General features: G+C 41.2%; 1 protein-coding gene across 1 annotated transcript in view; it reads left to right on the forward strand.

Moving 5' to 3' along the window:
• Nucleotides 1–7628, forward strand: part of LOC311180555 (olfactory receptor 10J3-like) — a gene marked incomplete at its 5' end in the record, with an annotated part of 103709 nt that extends 96081 nt beyond the window's left edge. Inside the window, one exon of the mRNA XM_084248484.1 lies at nucleotides 6592–7628. Coding sequence (XP_084104610.1) covers nucleotides 6592–7464 — 873 coding nt within the window. The 3' untranslated portion in view covers nucleotides 7465–7628. The remainder of the gene's footprint in view (nucleotides 1–6591) is intronic.
• Between the last annotated feature and the right edge of the window lie 4153 nt (nucleotides 7629–11781).

The following is an 11781-nucleotide window of genomic DNA, read 5'->3' on the forward strand; positions in this document are numbered from 1 at the left end:
GGATATTGCTGATTTCACTGAAGTCAAATCTGTATTAACTTGAACTAGATTTTGATCATTTAAATATGTATAGAACAGCCACTGCAAAATCCAACTTCAAAATCAGCAGAATAATTAATATGATGCAATAAAATATTGTTTCTAAGATAGGAAATGGAAAAAGAAAAATTAAAAGAAACAACAAATGGAAAGCATTAATACAATCATACCATTAGTTAAATTAAAGTAAATGAACTGAATCCTTTTATCAAAAGGGAAAGATTGTCAGTTTGAATTAAAAAAACAAGATCCAACTGTAACACTATTTTGGAGATACACATTAGACTCAAGGAAATAAATAGATTGAAAGCAAAGGTTGTAAATAGATTTATCAGGCAAAAAGTAACTATAAGAGGGTATAAATGGGTATATTAATACCAGGCCAGTAGACTTTCAGGCAAGGAATATTCCAAGAAACAATGAGATATATTTAATTGTGATAAAAGAGTCACTATGTTAGAAGCATATAAAATTATAAATATAAAATTATTAGTTAACATAAATTTAAAAAAATTATAAATATAAGATTATAAATCACTATTTTAGAAACATATGCACCTGACAAGAGAACCCCCAAATAAATTAAGCAAACATATTACAATTGAAGGGAGAGATAAACAATTCAACAAGTATAGTTGGGGAGTCCAATAATTCTATTTCAGTACTTTATAGAACAGTTGGACAGAGGCTCTGTAAGGGTATAGATACTTGAAAACCATCAAGCCACTTGACCTAACTAACATGTACGAAAAACTCCTCACAAAAGAGGAGAATACATATTTAAGCACAAATGAACATAACCAGGATGACTTAGATTGCTATCACTAGCAGTGCTGACATTAACACAGTGTCAGGTTAACCAATATTTTATGGAAAATTGTTTTGTATTAGTAAAACTCCTGATGCTGGATTTCCTGGATTGAAGTTGTAGTTTCCCATTTATCAGCTCAGACTCTTAGGGAAAGTTCCATGTGTCTATGTCTGTTTTCTCTCCTGGAAATGAGTATAATAATGACTCCTTATGCAGTTATTATTAGGACTAATAAATTAATATATGTTCATTGCATAACTTAGAATCTAGCATATAATATGCACACATAATAAGTGTTAGCAATTATTTTTATTAATAGTGGTATACACTTAGGGAACAGGAGATGAGCATCTATAATTAAAGGTGCTTGCAATTGAGTCAAGAATATGATCAATGCAAAGAAAGTGATTAAAGACTTAATAACATGTGACAATCATGTGCCAATGTTTATCTATTTCAAAGCTGCTTACACTAGTTAATGTCTCTGTAGGTTTTAGTAATACCATGCATGGCCAAGGCCTGCCAAAGCTGAGACCTCAGGTGAAACTAAGCTAGGGACTCCAGAATGAATTTGGGGTGTGTGCTAAGTAGGTAATGAGGAGAAAGATCAGTTAAAAGTATAAATGTTTTTTTTTTTGTGCTGTGTACTTTAAAGTGGTAAATTTCTTGCTACATATATTTTTCCATAATAAAAGTATGTGGTTTTTTATTACTTATTTTCTTATAGCTTTTTTAATTTTTGATTTCTCCCTTCTGGTGTATTCTCTCTAGTTCTCCCACCACCATAGCAGCTGGAATCCATCTCCCCTATCCCTTGTGTTCTTCCCTCCCCTGTTTTTTGTTTTTTTTATTTTTTATTTATTTATTTATTTATTTATTTTTTAATTTATACAAGCACTGGGTACAGTCAGAAGCGCGGGAGGGTGAGAGAATTCACCAGAGCCAGAGCGGGGAGCAGAGCAGGCAGAAGGGCTGAAGCACACTGCTGAGGGGAGCAGCGGGCGGCAGGAGAGGTCTGCGCGCCATGCGGGACCCTCCACTGGTGGCCGGGAAGCAGCCGGGGATCGAACCGGCGCTGCAGAGACTGCGGGCAGCTTCGCAACCCAGCGCTCAACCGCTGCGCCACCGGTTCCCTCCCCTGTTTTGACCTCTCTCCCTCCCCCTTTTTATTCTTCAGGCTTCTTTCCCTTAGCATAATCCCTCCAGCTCCATCCATGTTGCTGCAGATGGCATGAGTTTAAAAGGATAGACATTCTTACACCAGAATTCAGAGACTAAATTGATAATTCTACACCGAGACTTAGAAGTGGCTTCATAGGCCTCCCTGGTGGCATAAGGGGTTATAAGTCTCAGCACTATGAAGCAGTTTGCAGTCCCTTGTAGCACGAGTTCGATCCCTGGCCAGCCAGGGATCAATCCACATGGTGAAGTAGACCTCTCCTGCCACCCGCTGCTCCCCTCAGCAGTGTATTTCAGTCAGTCTGCCTGTTCTGCTCCCCCACTCTGTCTCTGGTGAGTCCTCACACCTCCAACCTACACCCTAGCTCTTGTATGCATACATGAATAAAATAAATCTTAAAAAAAAATGTGGCTTCAGTGTCAGTGTCTGAAGATCTGTATGAGGATGCCTGGTTTTAGGGCTCATGCTTAACCCTGCTTGACAATTGTTGCTTGTCGGGTAGGAATGACACGGTGCAGGTTTTCTGATCCCATGCAGACCGGGTAAAGGAGCAGTCAGAGTCCTCAGTGGTTTTTTGCAGGTCTTTTTTTGGGATTCACCAGGCATATGGCAGGCAGGGGTGCTGGGGGGCCGGGAGGCTGGCAGTCCTCCCAGCCCCCAGCAAATCCGCACTCTCTGGGCTCTCTGGCGTTCTCTGCTTCTGCTTCTTTGCTTCTCTCATCGGCTTCTTTCTCAGCTTCTGCTGGCATCCCCGTGACGCCGCCCTTAAAAGCACAGTCTTAGCTCAGCTGAATCTCATCTACCTATGCCCACACCCTATTCCAGGTGCCCGCCATCAGGCATGCCTTCAGGACAAGGATCCATCATCTATCCTGATGGCAGAAGGGCAGAAAAGCCTGATACCTTTTACCTTACCCTATATTGCTTCTCTTCTGCTGTTTAGGAAGAGTCACTCCACAATGTCTTAGGTTTTAGAGAAATGGATGGAAGTTGTGAGATGTATCTTAGCAGGATAATGGCCATCCTGACCAACTCCAAAATCAGTCTTTTCCATCCAGATATTTCTCCTAATAGCCAAGTCAATGCTTCCTTCCCAAATGTTAATCTCAGGCTTGGGGAATGAGCTCCTTGTTAATGAGGTCTCCAGGCACCCTGTTGTTTGGATCTTGTCTTCCGCTCTTGATCACTTGGGAGAAGCCAATGCTGTATGGGAAGACAGACCCTGGGGTCTGGGGCAGACAATTTGCACCTTCATAAGAAACCTCAAGGCAGATATGTTTGTGACCCAAACAGGAGCTTCTTCTAGCAGGAGGACCTGTGAAAATCTAGAGGAAATCAATGTGACTTTCTTTGTCCTTCTATTCTCAGGCACGAGAAGTGAAAGCTGGGATAGGCATTATTTCCTCACTCTCGGGTTTCTTTTAGTTGTCATATTCTGGGTGGGATCTAAAGCTTTGACAGCAAAGGGGGAATTCCCATTAAACCATAGCTCTGCTTGGTGTGATTTTAGTGACCTTCAGATAAGAAAACGTATAGACTATTTAGTAAAATAGCTCGTTTAAATCAAATAATCTACACTCCAGTAACTAATGGGTTTTAAATAGTTTGAAGAAGGGAATTGACAAAAATCTGGGAAGCATGTTTATAATTATTAGTTAAGAACCCTATCTGTTATTGTAGGCAGTCAACTTCCAGTGAAGGATGGGACTCTGAGGTGTGAGAACAGCTCCCTGGAAGAGCCAAGGAGAATACTCGGTGAGTTTCACCTCCTTATCTGCTAGGATAGGGATGCTTATTATAGCATCTGCTCAGTTATCATACAGAAAATGACACCCTATAGAAGGGGGAATCTGATCCCTCACAGAGAAGATTGTGACTTCTAAGGTTTTGTCAATATGGATGTGTAAAGTCATGTAGAGAGAAGGGTTGTCCGACTTCAGATGCCTTTCACTGGGTCCCATTCAAAGTGCAGGGCAAAAATCTAAGCTCCCTGAGGGCAAGGGCCATTTCTTAGTCATCTTTGTTCTCATAGCACTAGCACCATTCTGATACTTTATGACTTCTCAGGGCATTGAGTAACCAAAGAAGTGATTTTATTTGAATTTGAAGCAAAATTTTATTATTCACAGGCAACTAACAAAATCGGGGCAATAAGATAAATAAGTTCTCTTCCTTGAGAAAAAATGTAGATAGTTTCCTTATCCATGATTGGCCAAGGGTGAACTTTAACTTTCTAATTTATTGACATTTATATGAAAAAAAGAAATGTTAATAAGAGCTCCAAAGTCAAAGACACTATCTGACTTTTGAGGGTTTGACTATCTGTACCTTCCCTGCTTTTTGTTTCTGCTCTTCCCTTCCTCACCTATATTTTCTAAACCCTATTAATGATGAGAATCCTTCTCTTGTCAATGTTTTCATTTCCCCACTCCATTCTGCACCTCGTTTATTCTGACTGTTCTAGTATGGTCTCCCCCAAAATGGTGCCAGCATGGAGTGTTTTAAAGCTGGTCTTTGAATTTAGGGCTGACAAATGGTCTGGAAGAAGAAAGAAAGAGAAATATTCTAGGCTACAGGTGTGAGTAAGACCTTCTAGCCAAGAAAGTGGAATTGAATTATAAGATTAACCTGGATGAGCTTCAATTCAAGTGTTTAAGTGTGATGAAAACTGTGATTTATAGAGATGAGTTCCAAACTATCAATTATAACCCAGGAGCAATCTAGATGTCACTGAGATTGCCCCTATATATATTCTCAGGATGGACTGCTGTGATCTAAGAGAAGTAAAATGTTGGGCATCTTCAAGGGGGTGTGGATTAGAAGCAAAACTGAAGACCTTATTCCATCTAATCCACCCCATGTTGGGATCGTGTAAGTAGCAGCACATAGTTCTGGTCAATCCAATTCAAGAATGATTTTTAAAAGAGCATAAAAAAGTACCTGTGAATAGTTGGAAGGGAAATGATGACATTTTCAAAACCAAGGCTAGGATAATTACATCTTGTTTCCGAACTCTAGAATGCTCAACTGAAGTCTCTTGCCTTTACCCTGTATCTCTTAGATATTTGAACTGGTTCATTGGAGGAAAATAAGAAGGAATAACTACTTATAAACTCACTATTTAATAAAGCCTTCCTATATGTCAAGGGCTATGTAAAATGCTTCAAATACTTTAACCCTTTTATTACTCATGGAAACTCTATGAAATATTACTATAATCAATTTACAACATAGGTAGTAAATATCATGCTTAAAATTGAAAGGAATTTATATAGAAAGGCCCCATTAGCAGGATTTCTAATTAAATGCTATGACAACATTCAGGAGGAAGACTTGGACTAAGGTCAGTCTTAATGAGGGAGGTTAGTTAGGGGACCATGTGTCAGTACGAAGCATGGTAATGGTAGTAAGAAGTTGGAGAAAGCATCAAGAGGCCAGGACAGAAAGGAGAGCATTTCAGGAAGCATTATTTTTAGTGTAGAAAAGAAAAAGGAGGTAATTAGGATGATTCTTAACTTTCTGTGTGGAGGTATTGGTTATCCCTGGTGGGATTTATCAGGAGTAGATGTGGGTTTAAGAGACAAGGTTAAATCTACCCCAGTACAGTCTCTAATTTTGAGTTCACATGGAGTAAGCTCATTTCTATCCCCTCACAATTTGGAATATGCAAAACTGAAGTAAAAAATAGAACATCTGGCCCTTCTCTGATGAAATATATTTTATCTTTGCTTTCACGTTAGGAAAACCTATTCCTTATTTCAAGGGAAAGCCTCAGATTTATTCCATCCTCTTGCTGCTTTCGGCTAGAATTCAAGGAGCTAAGCTAATATCTGCAGAGTCTTATCAACCCCTTTTTCATGATCTTAGAAGATATTTGGTATAGGGTCTACAAAAGGAATATCTAGTAGAAGTGCTCTCCTTTCTAGTCTTTCACAATCACAGTGGATTTTAAGTGTGGGGCTGAGGGGAAAAAAGCAAGACTGCGTGCTGAGGGAGAAATCATCCTATACCCTCAGGGGCACTTGGTGTGACAGTGAGTTCTGAGTGTTGAAAAAACACTAGCTCGTGTATCTTTTGTCCTTCACCTAGGTCACTCTTCTCATTGGATCTTCAGCAACCTCAATCCAGAGAATTTGAAGAAGAACTAGAGAGCTGTGTTTCTTTCTTACCCTGGACTTACCTCTTCAATGGCTGGGTAATTATTTCTACAAATATGTCCTTTACTTTGTCTCTACTTTCCCTCAGATTTCTCAGATCTCTGCTCCCAAATGTAGGATGCTGGGGTCACTCTTCTACACCAAAAAATGGTGGGCAAATGTGATGTCCCTGAGCAATTGACCAACAGCTGAATACTGATGGACCATGAAGTTCACAATCTGCCCAGAGGAGGACACACCCCCTAGTGAAGATCTTGGTCCAGCCTCCTTTTTCCTGTTGACTCACCATACCTTTCTTCCCTTTGCCTAGCTATTTTAGACCTAGACCTTCTTCACTGTCAAAGTCAAACTCCACGGTTGTGCTTGAGTTCCTCTTTGAAGGTTTCTCCAGCTTTGGGAGACAGCACAGGCTTATCTTCTTCATTGTCTTTCTAACATTGTACCTGCTGACTCTCGCTGGCAATGTCATCATTGTGACCATCATTCGCCTAGACCGGCACCTCCATATCCCCATGTACTTTTTCCTAAGCATCCTGTCCCTCTCTGAGACCTGCTACACTGTGGCCATCATCCCCCGTATGCTTGCTGGCCTCCTGAATCCCTACCAGCCTATTGCTATCCACAGCTGTGCTGCTCAGCTCTTCTTCTATCTCACTTTTGGTATCAACAACTGCTTCCTACTCACGGTCATGGGATATGATCGCTATGTGGCCATCTGCAAACCACTGAGGTACTCAGTCATCATGGATAAAGACACCTGTGTCCAGTTGGCATGTGGGTCACTGGGAATTGGCCTGGGCATGGCCATCGTCCAGGTAACATCTGTATTTGGCCTGCCCTTCTGCAATGACTTTGTCATCTCTCACTTCTTCTGTGACGTGAGACCCTTGCTGAAACTGGCCTGCAGAGACACCACTGTCAATGAGATCATCACCTTTGTTGTCAGTGTCTGTGTTCTTGTCTTACCCATGGGCCTGGTCTTCATCTCCTATGTACTCATCATCTCCACAATCCTCAAGATCGCCTCCGCCGAGGGCCGGAAGAAGGCCTTTGCCACCTGTGCCTCCCACCTCACTGTGGTCATCATCCACTATGGCTGTGCCTCCATTGTCTACCTGAAGCCCAAGTCCCAGAGTTCCCTGGCTCAGGACCAGCTCATCTCAGTGACCTACACGGTCATCACCCCCCTGCTGAACCCTGTGGTGTACAGCTTGAGGAACAAGGAGGTCAAGGACGCCCTGTGTAGAGCTGTGGGACGGAAGCCCCTCTCCGACTAATGAGGCAAGTTTGTTGGAGGTGTTTTCTTTGATTTTATAACTACATGTTGATTTTTATTGCTGTTTCAACAATGTCTATAAGTACGGCATCGGGAAGAATAAATTAAGATGATGGGTTTGAAACTGGAGGCTTCCACTTGAGCTAATAGTGGTTCCCCATGCCCTACTACAGAGAGGAGACCAATGGATAGACATATACTTAAGAATGTAGGGGAGGGTGTATGCTGTCTGGATCACCCATATCCATGTTCCATCTCACACATGTACACAGCTACACACCCGAGAATGTGTTAGTTACACAACTCATTGAAGGCACAAAGTTCAGCAGGGTCTAAAAATTTAACAAAGGGTTTGGAAACCAACTTGGAGAGACACTTTTTTATTATTAAGGGTGTCAGAGCAATTTGTGCAAACTCTCTAGTAAGTATATGAATAGACCCACATGCATATACTTTTCTGGGGACATTAGAGCCTCTCTTGTAATCTACTCTTAGAGATGTGATGGTCTCGACATGACTGGGTAAGAAAACTCCAATTGTGCAGTGGAACATGCTAGAGTGACTCACCCAAGAAAAAGGATGGAGGTTGGGAGGAGCCAGGAATAGCCGGTTATAGTTCCTTTGGCAGAGTAGACCCTAAACTCTTTGAAATAGTGTTAAAAATGTAAGCACTTTACTACAGCTTCTAAACATATGTACTAATGAGCAGAAGTCTGAAGCTTGACTTATATAAGAAAGTTTCCAGTAAGCTCCTAAGCCTCTGGAGATTAATCTTCAGAAATTTCTTCTTAGAACGCCTAAGAACTTCAAACCATGAAAAATGTTAAAAACAACATTTCATTTCTGAGAATGCCAGGTGCAAGCAGAAGCTCTGGTGCAAGGAGCCCCCCCGCCCTTCCCCAACCTCAGCCTTCCAGCCTGAGCCTCAAACACAGCTCCCACAGTGCCCAGAGTCCTGTTGATCCTTGGGGTAACCCTGCAAACAATGCACCACCTGGGAGAGCGTCCTCAGTCTGCTGGTTGCTGTGGGTAAGACCAATAAGTGCAGACAATCAAATCTTCTAAGCAAGTTAATATGTTTCATTTTTAAAAGGACAGAGCAGAGATAAAAGATATTTTTGCCCTCATGTCCAGATTCCTAGAAATGATAGCACCAGTTCATTTCTGTGAGGGTAGTAAAAAAAATTCATAAAAATCGTTGCTTAGTAGTTCTGCTTAATCTAGATAACAAGCTAGGTAAAGGCGGTGGGCAATGTCATGCTGTCTTGGGCTGACAGCTCTCGCTGAGTCCCTCCTCAAAGCCCCACCCATCCAAGGGCAGACAGCCTCCATGATGAGTGTATGTCAGGATAAAGACTCTCCATCATCAAAACAGGAGGTGACTGTGAAGGGATCTCCCAGCTCTGGGTCTCACCTATGAGATGGTTTGAAGTTTTTCTGTGACTACATCACATTTCAACTTCCGCCCACTTCCACTTCCTTCTCGTCCCCCAGATACTGATGCTGAGCCCACTCCCTCATAAACTTGTTACCTCACATCTCTGTTCAGTCTGTCTCCTAGAGACCCCAAAACCGGCAATATTTCAGGCTCGCATTTCTGACACAGCAATTGGTAAGTGAAGACACCAAATTTTCGGCCTTGATATTTTCTAGTGAAGGCAGAAGATTTCTGGCTCCTATATTTTAGTTAAACAAATAATTTCATCTATTAATTGAACAATATTTACTGTGACTCAATTTAATTGGCAGCAGTGCAGTGTTAACTCCTTGGAAATTGGTTAAAAAATAAAAAATTAGAATTTTTCTTGGAACCGTTTCTTTGTCTTCAAAACTCTTAGAGCAATTTCAATTTTATTACAGCCTGATGCCCTTACCTTGCAGAGAGGTTTCTGACCACTCTCAGTGATATTTAAAAGATTGCAAATAACAGGAAGGACTAAAAGTGAACATATGTCATTCAGTTTTCAAGAAGGAAAAGAGTGTGGGAGTTTAAGTGATAAGTACAAGTGAACTTGACAGTGATCCTGGCACATTAGTAAAAATTTGTAGTGGAAATATCATGAGAATTGGAGGCCCAGATGGGGCCAGGGGCTGGGTTCCAACTATTGTGAGCAGAGCAGATGACCCAAGACAGGAAATCAGTACTGTTCTCCGAGGTTGCTCAGGACTCAGGCCAAATGTGTCTGCCACTTTCAACATAAAGCTCCCATTGCTGTGTTCAAGAGTGTGGCTTACTGTCCCATTTTCTTTTAATGAGAACAGAAAGAGTCAAACCTTTGTTCAAGTTCTCAACCCTCCAACATACTAACAAGGTGGATTTTTTCTGAGTTTCCACTTTTGAGATTGTCAGGGAAACTTGTCTTCCATTGGCCACTAGTAGGGAGCTATGGCTTGATTACCAAGTAAAACAACCCCCAACTACTGGAGTTCGTGATGATTTGTGAAAGTCAGTTTGGAACAGCAGTTACAGGAGAGAAAATCTGCTCTGCGAACTGCCCTAGAGCAATTTGGTAAGAGGTTTGAAGCAATAGAGGAGACCCCAAGGGTAAACTGGGGGAATTATTTCTATTCCAGTTGTCTATTCCAATTAACATACATACTCCTTCTCTGGCATAGAGTAAAAGTATTTCACGTACATTAAAATTTTTAAAACTCCTTTATAAATGCCATATTTGTGGGGGGCATGAATCATTCTAGGTCTAACTGTGTGTTCTACATTCCCTATGGGACAGATGTATGAATACCAAGAAGAAAATAGATATAAATCGATGGTAGACACAAGTCTGAGACAAACCTGAAATTCAGGTGCATATAGGCACACAGTGAAGGGAACTTAGAGACCACCATGTCCATCAATTCCTTTTACAAAGAAGAAATGGAATCTCACTGCAGGTAGTCACATGCCCCAATCACACAGCTAGTTAATAGCAGTTTGAACTTTCAGGTTCCTGCTCCATCCATAGCTCTCACAATCTTGGAGTAAGGGGTCAAGGGGAGGTAAAGGAAAATGATGATACTCAAGCACCCAGAAAATCCCCCAGAAGATGCGTTCAAGGCTGATCAAGGGTGGACATCCATTCATACAAATAGCTCTCGTTTTATTTAACTCTAGTTCATTTGACCCAATAAAGGAGTAAGTGACTCATTCTTTTCTTGCTGCATCAAATACTGTGTATGGAACAGTGAAACAAGATGTGTTCACAGATGTTGTGGCAAGGCTGTGGTATCAAAGCTGTAATCTAGAACCGACCACCTGTCTTTTCTCTAGGGCAGGGATGAGACCACACACCCCTATGAGGACCTTCCCTGGCTCATTGTTGCTGGAGACATCTCTTCTCTACTCACTAGGCCTATTATTATATGATACTGAATGACAAGGCTATTCTCTGGGAATCTGGTCAATTTTACCTCTCCAAAATGATTTTTTTTCAAAGTAGATAAGTATTAAGGAATTTCTTATTTTAATTTATGAATTAATTTTATTTTTTATTTATATCTTTTACATCGCTGTGTATTCCCTATAAAATTCCCAGGAATTTCATTCCAGATACCTGTTAAAAATAAATCTCTAGTAATTCCCTCTTTGCTTTATGTGCCAAAGACATCCTTTGCAGAAAAGCAGTCATAGTAGTCTCATGGATATTTGTGACTTTCCCCTGCCCAGGTGTACTTCTTCCTTAGGTACACTAAGTTCACTAAGTTGTAGAACATAGGTAAACCATAGGTGCCCCGATCTTGCATTGACCTTGTGAACTCAGATTCTACACTAACAACGTGCTGCTTCCCTCCCCACCGCCCTCCCCAAGGCCTGGTGTGACTATTTCCATGGGCAGAGGTGAGGGGAGCAAAGAATGGGTCTTGAACTTGCTAGAAGTCTCTAATTTTTTATACATCCTTGTAATTTACAGAGAACTTCCAGATACAGTCTCCTGCTGGATTTTCAGAAGAACATTAGCAGGTAGACAAGCTGACTATTATCATTCATATTTCACAAATAAAATACTAAGACCTGGGAGGGATAATACTTTCCCAAACTTCAAGCCTAGAAAACAAAAGCCAGTACTTGGATCTGTGTCTCCTTATGTGTGGCTTAGTCTCATTCTGAGAATGGCTTTAAAAGAGTCTGACTCTTACTGCCATTCACTCCATGGGAGAAGCCTGGGCCTCTGATGGATTTGTTAGGACATAAAATGAAAGGGAATCAACACACCAAAAGGTCTCCATTCTGTGCTGAGATCTCTTCAGTGATGTTAGGGATGAAAGTTCTTCCTACACACTAGAATTTCTCCAAGTGTCTTTAGTTTGGGGATGACTGCAG

The sequence above is a fragment of the Talpa europaea genome (assembly GCF_964194135.1).
Source record: "Talpa europaea genome assembly, chromosome: 12".
Classification (NCBI taxonomy): domain Eukaryota; kingdom Metazoa; phylum Chordata; class Mammalia; order Eulipotyphla; family Talpidae; genus Talpa; species Talpa europaea.